Source organism: Siniperca chuatsi, linkage group LG2, assembly GCF_020085105.1.
Source record: "Siniperca chuatsi isolate FFG_IHB_CAS linkage group LG2, ASM2008510v1, whole genome shotgun sequence".
Classification (NCBI taxonomy): Eukaryota; Metazoa; Chordata; class Actinopteri; order Centrarchiformes; family Sinipercidae; genus Siniperca; species Siniperca chuatsi.
The window spans coordinates 16,441,533-16,456,905 of NC_058043.1; the positions used below are offsets into that span (position 1 = coordinate 16,441,533).

Genomic DNA, 15,373 nt, shown 5'->3' on the forward strand with positions numbered 1-15,373 from the left:
GTTAGCAGATAAAGGCTGCAAGTGTAACCTACACAGGAAGCTCTCAGCATGGTTGCAGTAAAGGAACAACCCCCTCCCCTGTGTGTGAAATGTATTTACCGTTCAGCATAGGCTGATGACTTGACATTACAAAGCAGCTCATGTTGTGAGACGACAGAGGTGCCAAATTTGGTGGTAAGTACATGTGGCGTAGTAACAATTACGTAGGAGGCCTAAAATCATTTATCAAATTGGTGCAGTTTATCCTTTTAAAAGGCATTTGCTCATGAACAGTTTGCACTTGAGTGACTAAGTAGTATGCTAGTAGTAGTAAGTATAAAAAAGCAGTATGCATCTTGATGTTTTGTGTGTGTTGTTGGAGAAAAAAATTGTTTTGAATGTTTCCTAGTAGTTAATGGAGGCTTAATACAGAATTTATTACTACATATTTACAGTTGTACATATTTTCTAGAGATTCAGTTGATATCTGATGCTGATGTGTAGTAGATTTAAACTTGATTTGCTGACATTGCATGAGTGAATGTTTCATGCTTTAGGAGAGGAGATTTGCAGTCATGTCCGCTCGAACTGCAAAGAAAAAAAGAATTGGTTCACGCCGCCAGTTACCAAACCAAAGTAAAACCGATGAGACTGATGAGTTCCACGTAACTGACAGTACCTCTGTAGCACAAAGCCACATACCAGAAGAAAATACTGAATCACTAAATGTGTTGGCTTATCCTGAAAATTCACAATCTGAAACCCATCGTCCACCTTCACCAGAACTCACAGGAAACAGAAGAAAACTGGGGTCTAGTCGAAGAAATAAAAGAGGACAGTATGTCAAGGAATCAGCGACTGAATCATACCACGAAGATAGAGAGGAAGTTGAGGAAAATGTCAGGTGTAATGAAACCCCCGAAACAACACAAATGTCACTGGCAGTACATCCTGAGAGGCAGGAAAAATTAAGTCAAGGGAGTGAGCATGATATCATGTCTACTACACCTGACAGCTCTTTGTATTTGGCCACAACACCTGATTTTACTAATGAGGTTCAGAGCTTGACTAAAACAAACCATCCAGAGGCTGACCTGGAAAGTTTAATTCCTAAAAGTGAAAATCTGCAAGCAGACAAAGATGAATATGAGATGGACTGTAAAGTAATGTCTGATTCTTGTAAATTAGAAGAAACCAAGCAGCAAGGAATTGACAAATCTGACACTCGTCAATATGAGGAAGTCAAAGAAAATGCACATCTTGCTGGAATCTTTGAGTTAACTGGTGTAAGTGTACTTTCATATCCCACAGTAGATCCACAGTTGATTGACCAATCAAATTTCAGGGAGATGCCAGAAAAAGAACTTCCCAATGAGTATTCTGTAACAGAAAAAGTAAGGAAGGAAAGAAATGATGACACAGAATTGTTAAGGCACGATGGAAATTTACAGGGCAGCTATGTGGTGAGTGAGTCACATATAGAATCAGCAGTTATACAGTTTTCTATCACACCAGAGGTAACCACAGATGAAAGCAGCCCAAAAGAAGATACTGAAGCCGATTTTTCATCACCAAAACAGGACTTGCCCACAGATGAGGAACAAAAAGATATTTTCAACTTATCTACAGTCAGAGGTGCTCATCAGTCAGAGGATGCTTTAAAGAAAGTGCATGAACTGGAGTTTGAGCCAACACAAATGCAAGAAACTGATTACTTCTCTGAAAGTGTGATACATGATGCCACAGAAAATTTTGAAATAATTTCTGCAAGCCTGATGGACCAACCTGAAGTCAGTAATACACACCAATCTGAGTTGATTGTGAAAAGCACTAATGATTCTGCTACCAAGCAGGAAGATTCAAATCCTGATGACAAACATGATGACCATCCTACAAAAGAAAACAACTTCGAGGCTTTAGACTACAGAAATGAGGATTATCATGTACATGATACCAATAAACCACAGATCAGTGACATGGAAAGAGTAGACACTGCACTTGGTCAGGTGTATGAGGGCGAAGGCCGAGTAGAGGATGATATAAAACCCAGTGCTGAACAAACAGGTCATCGGGCGCAGGAAGGACTCTTCTCTGAAATAGAGGAGAGCGAATCTTTACAAACCCTGCAATCAGAAATACATACTCCTTTGGACTCCCAACCTCAGCAAACCGACACCGGCTTCAACCCCATTGGGAACAGAAGGAAACTGGGGTCTAGCCGTAGAAATAAAGGAAGACAGCATGCCAAGGACTCTGTTGCTGAATCATACCACAGACATACAGAGGAAGTTGCTGGAAATACCATAGATAATGAACCCCTTGAAGAAATACAAATGTCATTAACAGTAGAGACAACAGTGCAGGAAAAATCAATGGAAACCATGCTGGAAGAAATAAACACATCTAACACTGCTAAGACTGAAGAAGTCAGTGATCAAGTCAAAGAAAATGCACATGTTGACACACTTGTTGGAATCTCAGAGTTAAATAGTTCAATTTTATATCCAAGTTTAACAGTAGATCAACAGCTAATCAACCAATCAAATTCCACAGAGATGCCAGAAGAAGAACTTCCCAGTGCGTATTCTGAAAAAGAAAATGAGGAAAGAGATGAGGACACTGAATTGTTAAGGTCGGATGGAAATTTACAGGACAACTATTTGGGGAGTGAGTCACCTTTGAAATCAGAAGATATTGAGTCGGAGATATCCACAGACAAACACAGCCTCAGAGAACATACAGAACATGAATGCAGTGTTGAGCAAGCAGATTTTTCATCACCAAAACAGGACTTGCCCACAGATGAGGAACAAAATGAGATTTTCATCTTATCTACAGTCAGAGGTGGTCATCAGTCAGAGGATGCTGTAAACAAAGTGCATGAACAGGAGTTTGAGCCAACACAAATGCAAGAAACTGATTACTCCTCCGAAAGTATGACACATGATGCCACAGAAAATCCAGTAATCATTTCCGGAAACCTAATAGACCAAGCTGACATCAGTGACACATACCAATCTGAGTTGATTGGGAAAAGCACTAATGATTCTGCTACCAAGCAGGAAGATTCAAATCCTGATGACAAACATGATGACCATCCTACAAAAGAAAACAACTTCGAGGCTTTAGACCACCGAAATGAGGATTATCATGTATATGATACAGAGAAACCACAGATCAGCAACGTGGAAAGAGTAGACACTGCACTTGGTCAGGTGTATGAGGGCGGAGGCCGAGTAGAGGATGATATAAAACCCAGTGCTGAACAAACAGGTCATCAGGAGGAGGTAGGACTCTTCTCTGAAACGGAGGAGAGCGAATCTTCTTTACAAACCCTGCAACCAGAAATACATACTCCTTTGGACTCCCAACCTCAGCAAACTGACACCGGCTTCAACCCCATTGGGAACAGAAGGAAACTGGGGTCTAGCCGTAGAAATAAAGGAAGACAGCATACCAAGGACTCTGTTGCTGAATCATACCACAGACATACAGAGGAAGTTGCTGGAAATACCATAGATAATGAACCCCTTGAAGAAATACAAATGTCATTAACAGTAGAGACAACAGTGCAGGAAAAATCAATGGAAACCATGCTGGAAGAAATAAACACTGACACTGCTAAGACTGAAGAAGTCAGTGATCAAGTCAAAGAAAATGCACATGTTGACACACTTGTTGGCAAGCTAACTAGTTTGCATTCAAGTTTAACAGTAGATCAACAGCTAATCAACCAATCAAATTCCACAGAGATGCCAGAAGAAGAACTTCCCAATGTGTATTCTGAAACAGAAAAAGAAAATGAGGAAAGAGACGAGGTCGCTGAATTGTTAAAGCTGGATAGAAATTTACAGGACATCATTTTGGTGAGTGAGTCACATTTAAAATCAGAAGATAAAGAGTATTCGATCACACAAGAGATCACCACAGAAAAAAGCAGCCCTGGAGAACATACTGAAGCTGAATGCGGTGTTGAGCAAGCAGAGTTGAAAGAGGAGTTGACTCCAAATGAGGAACAAAAAGAGCATGTTAACTTATCTCATGTCAGAGGAGCTCGGCATTCAGAGAATGTTGTAAATGAAGAGGAGGTTAAGCCAATACAAATGCAAGAAAGGCCTCAAATGGATTATTCTTCAGTTAAGGAGAGCAAATCTTCTTTACAAACACTGAAGTCAGAAATGAATGCTTCTTTGGACTCCCAACTTCTGGACAATTCTCAGGGTATCAAAGAGCAAACTCACGCAGGCTTCAAGTCCACAGGAAACAGAAGGAAATTGGGGTCAAGCCGAAGAAATAAAGGAAGACAGCATGTCTGTGTTACTGAAACATACAACGAACCTGAAGAAGATTTTGTAGAAAATACGAGAGGTGATGAAGTCCTTGAAACAACAAAAATGTCATTAGGAACGGCAATGAGGCAGGAAGAATTAAAAGAGCAAATTGACCTAGACCTCAAACCTGCTAAGGAAATAAGAAAAATTGGATCAACTGTAAATGTCAAAGAAAAGACACCAGAAGAAGACACAATTTTGTCACATAATGTTATGGACAACAGTACAATTGTGACAACAAACAGTACTTCAAGATCAGGCAAAGATGACTTTGTCAAATCCAGTAAGGACGTCACTGAGGAAGGAAAGAATTTCATGAAAGAGCCTAAGAATTCAAGTGAACTAACAAGAGATGACACCGTTAAAATGGACTCTATACAATGGAAAGATGATTCAGACATACAGAATATCTCATATCATGATGACAACGTGACTTCCAGGTCAATCGCTTTGAACGTTCTTGAGCAAGAAGAAGCCTTTCTGGTACAAAACACAGAAGCTTTATATTGTGACAAAGATTCACAGAGACAAGAAATGAATATGCAACAGACAAATGATGCAATAGAAACTGTGGAAGATGTCGCAATAAAAGACTACAATACAGAAGCGGAGAGTTTAATCATTGTACAAGTTTCTGGACAGGATGAAATTGGCAAAAGATTTGAAGATCCTACGAAGAAAGATAGTGAAGCCCAAGAAATGAATGCTTCACAGGAGATCTCACATGCTGCACAAAACAAAACTGACACTTTGGTTCCATTTGACATTGGTGTCAAGGAAAACTTCAAAGCAGAGCCAGCTGTGGATATGTCTGAGGAAAGTGGAATTTTTACAGCAGTGGGTGCATGTAATACCCAACAAGGGATACAAGACAAAACGGATTTAGATAACAGTGAAAATTTGCGAGGAAAATCCAAACAGAAGAGGAGAAAGATGGGCTCTACACGCCAGAGGAAACCAGAGGGAGGAATTGATAACAAAAATGAAACAAGAGAAAGTGATTTTAACATAGAAGCTGACATGAGAAATCTTGAGAAGGTGGAAGAAGTGGAGGAGTTACCAATGATTGTAACCGCAGAGGTATCACAGAATGAAAATGCCAGTCCCATGTATAAAGAACAACAGGAAACTAAACAAACCAGCATTTTTCACAACAAAGGGCAAAAGCTACAAAGCAGTGCCTCTGACCCGCAGAGTATACAGAGCAATATGATGTCTGACATAGATGATTTAAAGGCTCTGCTTCCTGAGCAATCTGCCTCCCACAATGAAGAAGCTGTTAATCCTGTTACATCTGTCCATGTAGCTGAGGTAAGGGATAGTGAGAGAAATGTCACATCACACCTAGATCAGAAGCTAGATTCAAATACTGAAGACGCTACAAACAGTGGTATCACAGGAGGGAGCTTTGTGTCTTTACGTGAGAGTACACAAAATGATGAGGAAAGGCCAGAGAGTGTAAAGGTAATACAGGACCAAGCTTTGAAATCTGTAGAGGCACCAGTTGTGGCTGTGGCAGATTTGGAAATAGTGCAATCTGTAGTCAGAGGAGGAGCTGGAGAAGAGCATAAGAATGTCCAGGCTTGTATACAAGAGCCGTGCAACGTGAATGAAGTATATTACGATAAAAATATCGAGATGAAGAATGCAAGTCCCAATTTAAATTCGACCAATAGGAGAAGAAAGATGGGCTCCACCCGCAGGAATCTCAGCTCACAAACCAAAGGGGAAGACTTGCATCAAAAGCAGTTGGTGGATAATGAGGCAACAGAGATCACAACAAATGCTGGAGATGTAAAGACTGAAAGTTTCTCAGGCATCAAAGAAAAAGAGCTACAATTTCAAATAGAACACGACAGTGACTCTGAACAAAGGAAGGAAAAAGTATTTGAAACAGTGGAGTACAGCCACACTGGGTCTCACTTCAAACCTCCAGCTCACCAGACATTTGAAGAAAATCTTGTTTCTCATGGCAAACTAGTAGAAACAGAGCATCAGCTACCCCCCAGTTATCTCCCTGCAATACCATCCATTTCCCCCAAACATGATGTAATGTCCGAATCAGCATCTGGTAGGAGAAGAAGAAAAATGGGATCTCACCGGAAGTCACATGGACACCAAAACATTGAAAACCAAACTGCAAGAGGGGACAGGATAACAGATACACAAAATGGGAGAGATGTCAGAAGTATCACAGATGAAAGTGCCGTCAAGACAACTGAAGAAGAATCGCTGGGCCTGGACAAAATATTAGAGGTAAGCAGCAAAGAGTAGGGTTTTTTGTGTAATTTGTGTTCTTTTTTTTTAATCAAATAATTTCTAGTAGGAATCTTCAATTATGATTGTTTCACATTGTACTTAAACTGATGAACAGACAGTTGTTTGCACTGCATTTCACTAAGCTTTTAGCAATTAGTTATGACTAGTTCTTAGTGAACTTTCTAAACATTGTATAGCTTTATTGTATTTATAATTCCGTGCCTTCAGCATGAAGTAGATGGTTGTCATCAGACAATTGGCTGTGTTCTTTTGCACAGTAAGTCTGTTGTGCTGTACTTCTCATTTGGATAAAACCTCTTGCACACTGGTCATGTGTTTGTTGCAAGAAGAACAAAATTATAAAAGGAACCAAAATGAGGAACATGCAAGCCACACTACAAGTTTCTCATGGTGAAAAGGAGAACATAAACATGTATGACTTCTTGATCTTAATGGTGGTGTGTATTTTTGTCTTTTATGCACTTACGTAGATCTAAATGACAGCCAGTCAAGAAGCTATGGCAATCAGCTACCTAAAAGCACATCAGGCAAATAAGATCGTCAGGAGAAAATAGTAGTGTACATTTATTTAATGACAAAAATAGCCTTTTTTTCAGGCACCAATTATGTAAAAGCCCTTTTACTTTTCCTTTGCATAAAATGTCATAGTTTAGTGGTTTTAACATTACATTGTTGTTACACACATATTAGTAGGAGTACAAACAGTACACATTCCTGAAAATCTGATAATATCCTCATATAAAACTTCACAAGACAAACACCTCACTTGCTGTGTGCCAGAGGATTATTCATGGGAAACCTGTCAAATACAAAGCTTAGACTTAATATAAAACTCACAGATTGAATTGAAATCTGCAATCAAAGTAGAATCGCCCTCAAAGTCACCTCATGATTGATATGTTTTTGTCTTTGCAGGTTGATGAAAGTTACAAGAAAGCATCTTCCAGCATAAGCACCTCAAAGGCAGGAAAGCACTCAAGGCCTGTGAGGTAAATCCGACGCTGAGGTTCAAGAAAGATATAAACACTGCCACCTTGTTGTCTTCTCACAGTAAAGTGTTGATCTACCTGGTTGGGTTACTGGGTTGGACCAACTATCAGTAAAATTCTATTGCAGCTTAATTAATTTAATCACAGGCACACTGGATATATACAGCAATGAACAATCAACTATAACCTCAGCCACTAAAAATATCATTGTAGAAAGTCTGGTTTCGTATGTAACTGCACAAGATAATCAGAATCAGTAAACAATGATTATATCAAGATCTGCTGCTGAATTTCTGTCCACATAGTTTTAAGACAAAGTACAATATCTGATAGCCATTTAATCCTATTGTAATATTGTACTGTTCTGCATCAGTTTTTTAACTAATCTGGAAATGACTACTTAGAACAAAGAGTTACCATCAATCTTCTAAAGTCAGTTTAAAATGAAACAATCCATTGAAGATGTTTTTCCACTCATCCGTGTGACTCATCCAAGAGGGCTAAGCCTCTGGCTCATGCAAGTCTACACTTATCCTCATGCACACAGTATAGTACAGACAATATGTAGTACAAACTCTATGAACAGGTTTGTTTTGTCAGGATGTTAGTGACATCATTGGTTTGTTATCCAGCTTCCCAACAGGCTGATTATCGGTCTATAGTGAGTTCACTGCTGGTCTGAGTAAGGAGAAAAGAGAGATAGACGTGATGTGGTGTGTTATTCTGATGCACAATGAAACCAGCTTAAAAGATGAGGTACAACCACAATCGTTACAAATAATCATTTGTCCCTCTATCACTTAAACTTTTGAACAGGCAGCTAATGGAGGACAGACAATAACATCTAATTATTGTGAGATGAGTGTTTGTATGCTTGTATGTGAAGGAGGTATCTTTTGGAATCCTTGTATTTTTAACTGTGTTTGCAAGAGTGTTTTTTTTAATTAAAGTGTCTTTTGTGACATGTCTAATTTTATGCAGCAATTTCTTTGATCCAAGACAGTTTTCTCCTTTGGGAGACAATGAAAGCAACTGTGACAACAGCTTTGTAATATGTATTTTTGTAAATATTCTTGCTATAAATAACAATGAGCATTCTAATATTTATTCAATGTGATTATTCATTTAAGTTGATAAAAAATGAGACGCCTGTACTTTTCTAGAGTGTCAAACATCTGACTTGAGCTTTAAAACACTTTTTTGCTAATTATTGCGATTTAAGTGAATGAAACAAATTCTTGTGAGATGTACACCACACACAACAGACTCAAATATATTTCCTTTTTTTTTAAACTACATAAATTCAACTTCAAATGTAAACTTGTGGTTATATTCTGTACAGTTTAACAGATTCATCTCTCAAAGAAATGCAAACATTTGGCAGGGTATACTGATGACTTACAACTAAAAACTTGCAGAATCCTAAATGTCACTAACGTTTAGTATGCCGCTGTATATGCTGTGTTTTGTTTGAACTATGCTTGTTTGCCTGTTCCACAGTGAGAAGACACCTGAACATCAAAAGACGTTTTCTCTGGGTAAACACAACATTAATACTACACAAAGCAGAATATAGCTCAAGTATAATATGGAGAAATTTAACCATAACATGTTTTCATTTCAGCAGGTAATTCCAGAGGAGCAGATCTTAAATCAAACGGTTACAATGTGATAATGGTTGGAGACAGCAGTGTGGGCAAAACCTCCTTCATGAAAAGAGCTCAAAGTGGGAAGTTTTCTTTAGATATACCCATCTCTGTTGGTAAGACCCTGATCTTTATCCTATTATATTCCCATAAATGTGTGTAAATATACAGAATAATGTAACATAAATACATTTTGTAGGACTTGATTCCTGCATGTGGACTGTGGTAGTGGATGGAAAACCTGTGGTGCTACAGTTGTGGGATACAGCAGGTCAAGAAAGGTACGTTTCTTGTTTCCTTTTACCGTACATTACTGAGACACAAATTATCACTGTTGTAATCAATCATGAACTATAAGTGAAAGCACTTTGTATTGCAGAGAATAAATATGAGTGATCCCAGCTTTTTGAAATGTTTTTTGTCTGTTTTCCTCTTCAGGCACACAGATATTCTGACTTATGTAAGGTGATTTCCTTGCAGTATATTATATGTAGGAGAATCGTAAAAATGAATGACATTGAATTAGGATAGAATCAAAGCCTAAGATACTCAACATTTCCCAGGTCATCTTTCACATTTCATCTCACCGTAAAAGTTCAGCCAATATTTGTGAAAATTAGCGACTCTCTGAAGCTACAAACACAAAACTCTAAAGTAAAAGAAATTGTGCATTCTGCCCCCTTTTTTGCAATGGGAAATAAATAGAGGCGTAAAATTGTTATCATCAACTTTATCCAGCATTAATAATAACTATTTAAGTGTTTTGGGGTCCCTCAATCTGTCACTGTTGAGGTAGATTCTATTCAATCTTGAAGCTGCCATGAAAGAAGAAAATTTGCTTGCTTCATGTGCCTCAAGCGTCCTGATGCACGTCCTGATGACTGGTGTTGTTGCTACGGGCCCGTTGTCATTGACGCACATATAGTGGTGGCCTCGAAGCACAAAGGGACGACCTATTTGCTGATGAAGATGTTTGTTTGAAATGTCTGCAAGCAGAGTGGAGGTTTCTGGCACAACTGCATTGACTTCCAATGTGCATGGAGAGCGGAAATAGTCTTGTAGTATAAGGAACAACTTTATTGTGAGACCAACACATTTTTGCTGGTGGCCATCCATTAAAGTCATCCTGATGATCCTGATGAAGGCCATAAGCTGATCTAAAAGCTGACCAGATCATTCCCTGACCAATACGACGAGGTACTCTGTCAGGTCCAGCATCCTTACGAGGGTCCTCCTCATGTCTGCTGTGGGTAGGCACAGTACCTGGTCATTGGCAGGAGGGAAAGTCATAGGCAAGAAGTCATTTATCTGAAAGGGAGGCATCCCTATCAAAAGGTACATGTACAGGACAGGTTGTCCTGAGGGCTTCCTAGTCACCCAGTCTGAAGGCAGCATCCTAGGTTCTCAGCAGAGTGTACACCTCGGCAGTCAGCCAAGACTTCTGATGTACACATGTGATGATGCTTACATAAGTAACAACATCCTCTGTGCACTTGCTGTGGTAGCCAGTCAAAGACATTGTATAGATATTGGCAGCAGCCTCTCTGAACATGTGCCAGACAATGTGCTCAAAACACTCAACAGTGTTGAGAAGTCTCCATCAGGCCAGGTTGTAACCTGTTTCAGAATTGGTTTGGCACACCTAAACAATGTTTTGTATGCTCGACTTAGCACAACAGATTTGGTCCCAGCAGCAGAGGTGGGGGTAACATGCATGCAGTGTGTTGATGTCCACGTGTTCACGCCACATGTTGCATGTTTTTTGTTTTTTTTTGGAAGACATATTAGAGCTGTGTTGAAATACAGTGAAAAGGCGACTGGGGTGTACATTTCAGAAGTTCACATTATTTGTCATTTAAACTCATTTTAACCCAGTGTAAATGTCAGGCTCCTAAGATCCCATTTATTTATTTTTGCTATAAGAAGATATGGATTCAGATTTAGTCTGAAAGCCAACTAACCTATGATTACATTCTCTATTATCCTTCAAGGTTTCACAGCATCACAAGGCAGATTTTCCATAAAGCCCAGGCATTTCTCTTGATGTATGACATCACTTCCTCTCAGAGTTTTTCTGCCATCAGCTACTGGGCAGACTGTATTCAGGTATGGTGCACTTAAAGCTGCTGCTGCTGTTGGCTGTTGTTTAAATGTTGTCACCACACTACTGGCTTTGTTTATAGTGATTTTAATGTGTTTATATGTGTAACTAGTGTTTTTTGTCATAATGGGTAGGGCTGGGTATCGTTTATAATTTTTCAATACTGAATCCAGTGCAATACTTTTTTTGATATTTGACAACCCTCCCTCCCTCTTTTTCCATCTCAAACGAATCGGAATTCCTTATAATATTTATTAAAATGAGCAAAGTTGTTATTTAAATTTGTAAATATCTAATCAAAGAATAAGTAAACAAGTCTAAAAATCTGACCAGGGATTCGTTGCCGCTAAAAGTACTACCATAAATGTATTTAAGTTTGATACCCAGCCTTTAATTAAATGATTCTGTTCATTATATTCAATTCAAAATCTTCAAGAATACTAATCTGAATGTAGTGTAACCAAAAAAATGACAAATGTATACTGAATTGTGTATTTAAAACAGCAGCACATATTTACAGTAACTACATCTACGGCACCTATGTTGTACAAATGTCAGATATGCATCAACAATACTTTGCATTCCATTATTGATATTTGTAATGTCATTTTCAGTAAACACTTATTCATTTGAGAGCAAACAAAATATAACTTGTAGTAATAAAGATTTAGACTACATGGGACCTACATGGCTAAAACATGTGAACCTGTCCACATAGAAGATGTTTGAATGCAATCCGAACAATAATCAAACTAATCTTTGTTTTGCAGGAAGGTGCTGCAGAAAACGTGACCATTTTACTTATTGGGAATAAGAGTGATCATGCAGAGCGGCAGGTTAAAACTCAGCAGGGGGAAATTCTCGCTAAGGTTTGGATCTGTGGCATTACGTCCTCTCACACTTTTAGAATATAAGTAAATAGTTCTGATTGTCAAAAGGCACTAAAGGCAGCAGTTTTACTTCCACAGGAGTACAACTTTGAATTCATGGAGTGTAGCGCTGCCACAGGTGAAAACGTGATTCACTCTTTGGAAACTATAGCCAGGTAACACATTTCACATCCGTCACTGACATTTCCTTAGTCCGTCTATCACATCTTAAGCATGTCCTTTAACATTCTCTGTGCTGTAATGTTGCAACTGATTGTGGTGTTGTTGTTGTTGCCAGGATGTTGAGTCAAAAAGTTGCCACAAGAGAGGAAGCCATGGTGTTACACAAAGAGCCCCAACAGAAAAAATCATCAGGATGTTGCTGAACAGATGTGGGTCTAAAACTGGGGCTCAATCTGCCTTTGGTTCTTTTAATCTGTTTTTATTACAAATTGTATTAATTTATGCAAATGTACATATACGTTAAATTTCCTTTTCACAATTACCTTTAGCCGTCTGAGCTTAGAAATTTCCCTGGGAGAGGGTGTTATGATGGGTCCTCACTGTGTACCTTCATGTATATATATTATACTGTATAGCTGGTGCGGGCTTTCTTTAGAGGCAGGTCAATGAACAGCTGCAAGTGATCAAGAAAATAGTTGTCACATAATGAATAATGGATTTTTTAAAATAATTTTATCATTTTGCCCTGTGTTTTATCTTGTTATCTTGTTGTTTTTCCTTCTGGAACATGAATGCCTTACTCTGCTTGTGCAATTTGAAATGATCACATTAAGTCAATATTTGTAGAGTTCCAGACTAGGTATTTCCATTTGAAGATGTATGAACTAATCTCACTGAGAAACTAAACTTTTAGTACTTTAGCACTTTCTGTTCAGAAAAGTTTCTCAGGTCCTCAGTTGAAATAAGAAAACAGTTTCCACAAAGAGAATCTTCTATATTGTATTTACATGTCTGTGATTGCTCTACAGTGTCTATACTTGTCTATGCTTAATTCTTAATTTTACTTTCATGACACAAATATATATTAAATGTATGTATATACTGTTTCTGAATCTTAACAGGTAAATGACCTCTTGAAAGTTACAAAACATGGTACCAAATTGAAATTAACAAGGGTCTACTAAAATTTATATTTATATTTATATAATAAATATTACTTTTTGTCATACATTTCAGTGTTTACAAGCAGCTGCAATGTGTCTGTGAACAAGGGCATCTTTTAATTTTTGTAGCTGTTTAGCGCACAGTGTTATTTAATAATTACATTAAGTTTATAATGATTTTGTATATTTACCATCTGTTCTAAATGAATGGTGTTGTGGTTGGCACTCGACCTACAGGTCAGCCACGTAACCATAAATACATTTCGTGCCTCTATAATGAAACACAGTGGTAGCAAAGTACTTAACAGGCTTTAAATATACATCAAAGTATTTTTTGGTTCTGTGTATTGCTCTATAACTTGTGTTACCAAATAGCTTTAATCAAATTCTTATGTCATCTCCTGCTTAATAAACCTCCAACGACTGCATGCTCTCAAAGTTAATTTGTGTCCTCATGGAAGTTGTGTGTTTCCAGACTGACAAAGACAACAGTGTTCCCACTGGAACAAGTCCTTCAATGGTATGAAGAGCATGACAACAATGGCGCCACTGCAATAACCTCATAACATCCCAAAGGAGCTTTTGTGGGAAACAGAAACGCTGAGGCAGCATCTTCCGACATCATCGCAGGACACAGACGACTACATCAAATCTGATATTAGTGATTGGCTCTGACTTCACTTGCTGCATTTACCCACCAGGAGAATTATTCCTCTTGTCCTCAGTTATTCAGATAATTTAGTTTTAGGCTGGAACATGTAAACACGATAACTCTGTCAAACATCAAACAGGTCCGTAATTCAGTGGTGGAAAGTAACTAAGTACATTTACTCAAGTACTGTTCTTAAGTACAATTTTTAGGTATTTGTACTTTTTTTCCACTCCACTACATTTATTCAAGAGGTATAGTTACCAGTTACTTCAAATTAAGATTTTACATACAAAACATATCAATTCATAAAATATGATCCAATGTTACAGATTAAATTACCAAAAGTATATGAAGTAGTTAAAATTAGCTCCACCTTGACCAACAACATAGTACCACTTTCATACTAATACATCAATAATAATAATGACCCAATAATATAATAGTATAACAGCGAGAGTAGCCACTCTGCATTATGATTACTTTCACTTTTGATACTTTAAGTACATTTTGTTGCTGAAATTTTGAATGCAGGACTATTACTTGTAATGCAGTATTTTCATAATGTGGTATTGCTACTTTTACTTAAGTACTGTAAATGATTTGAGTACTTCCTACACTACTGCTGTCATTTCAGAATACTTCCCAAATGATTTCCAAGAAGTTTCCTGGAAAGAACAATGTCATGTAGTACTAATTACAGGGAAAACAGACAGTGTTCAATTAGTAAATTTCCAATTAATTAATTCCAATTAATTGCTGCTGTAACCTAGAGACTTTTAATCAGAACACAGCAGGTCAGCTCAACAAGCAAGGAGATCAAATCTGCCTACAGACAAGCCTACAATTCAACATATATGAAGAATAGTTTCCAATAATTATATCTGATATCTATGAATATCTTACTATCAAATTACAAAAGAGGAAATTACAGACCTGTAAAATAAATTGTCACCAAATACCTTTTAAATTGGGTCAAGGCACAAGGTTACTGATACAGTTTTATATCCTAAACCAGCTGCAAGGCGTTCTGTTAAAGTTATTATTGGGGTCATTGTTTCTTTCAGATGATCTATTATTGTTCACAGCGGGAGAGCAGACTGTTGATTATACCGACCACAGAAGGGATCAGGAGGCTCTTGAACAGGTTAACAGGATTTGTCCAGTTAGATCACAGTCTTGGAAATGACTTTAAAACAAAGCTAGAAAAGTAACTGAAATAAAAGTTACGTTGACCTTTTGCCACTCAGGGGAGAGTTTGTGTTAATAAAGAAGGTGCATCATCTCTTCTACAGACCATCAAGTGATGATTTAACTTTGTATTAATGCACTGTTTAATGTCTTGTCTATAGACACTGAAATAAGCTCAAATTATCAAATGGCAGCTCAACCAAACAGCAAA

The 15,373-nt window shown here is 37.9% G+C and overlaps 1 protein-coding gene across 2 annotated transcripts; it reads left to right on the forward strand.

The window, feature by feature from the left end:
• Positions 1-20: 20 nt before the first annotated feature.
• On the forward strand, positions 21-13,750 carry rab44 (RAB44, member RAS oncogene family). Of its 2 annotated transcripts, none has more exons than XM_044169916.1 (10): positions 21-174; positions 537-6,566; positions 7,506-7,579; positions 9,080-9,117; positions 9,204-9,341; positions 9,425-9,506; positions 11,217-11,331; positions 12,097-12,195; positions 12,295-12,371; positions 12,494-13,750. In XM_044169916.1, exons 2-10 carry the CDS (start codon positions 555-557, stop codon positions 12,579-12,581), a joined length of 6,723 nt encoding a protein of 2,240 aa, XP_044025851.1. In that variant the 5' UTR covers positions 21-174; positions 537-554; the 3' UTR covers positions 12,582-13,750. The 2 variants fall into 2 exon arrangements, with proteins under 2 accessions (XP_044025851.1, XP_044025854.1); XM_044169919.1 differs by having other exon boundaries at positions 9,207-9,341.
• Positions 13,751-15,373: the final 1,623 nt, after the last annotated feature.

Coding starts and splice junctions, on each gene's coding strand:
- rab44 (XM_044169916.1), top strand. CDS start 555: ATGTCCGCTCGAACTGCAAAGAAAAAAAGAATTGGTTCACGCCGCCAG. Junction 7,580..9,079: donor AAGCACTCAAGGCCTGTGAG/GTAAATCCGACG, acceptor CCTGTTCCACAG/TGAGAAGACACCTGAACATC. Junction 9,342..9,424: donor AGATATACCCATCTCTGTTG/GTAAGACCCTGA, acceptor TACATTTTGTAG/GACTTGATTCCTGCATGTGG.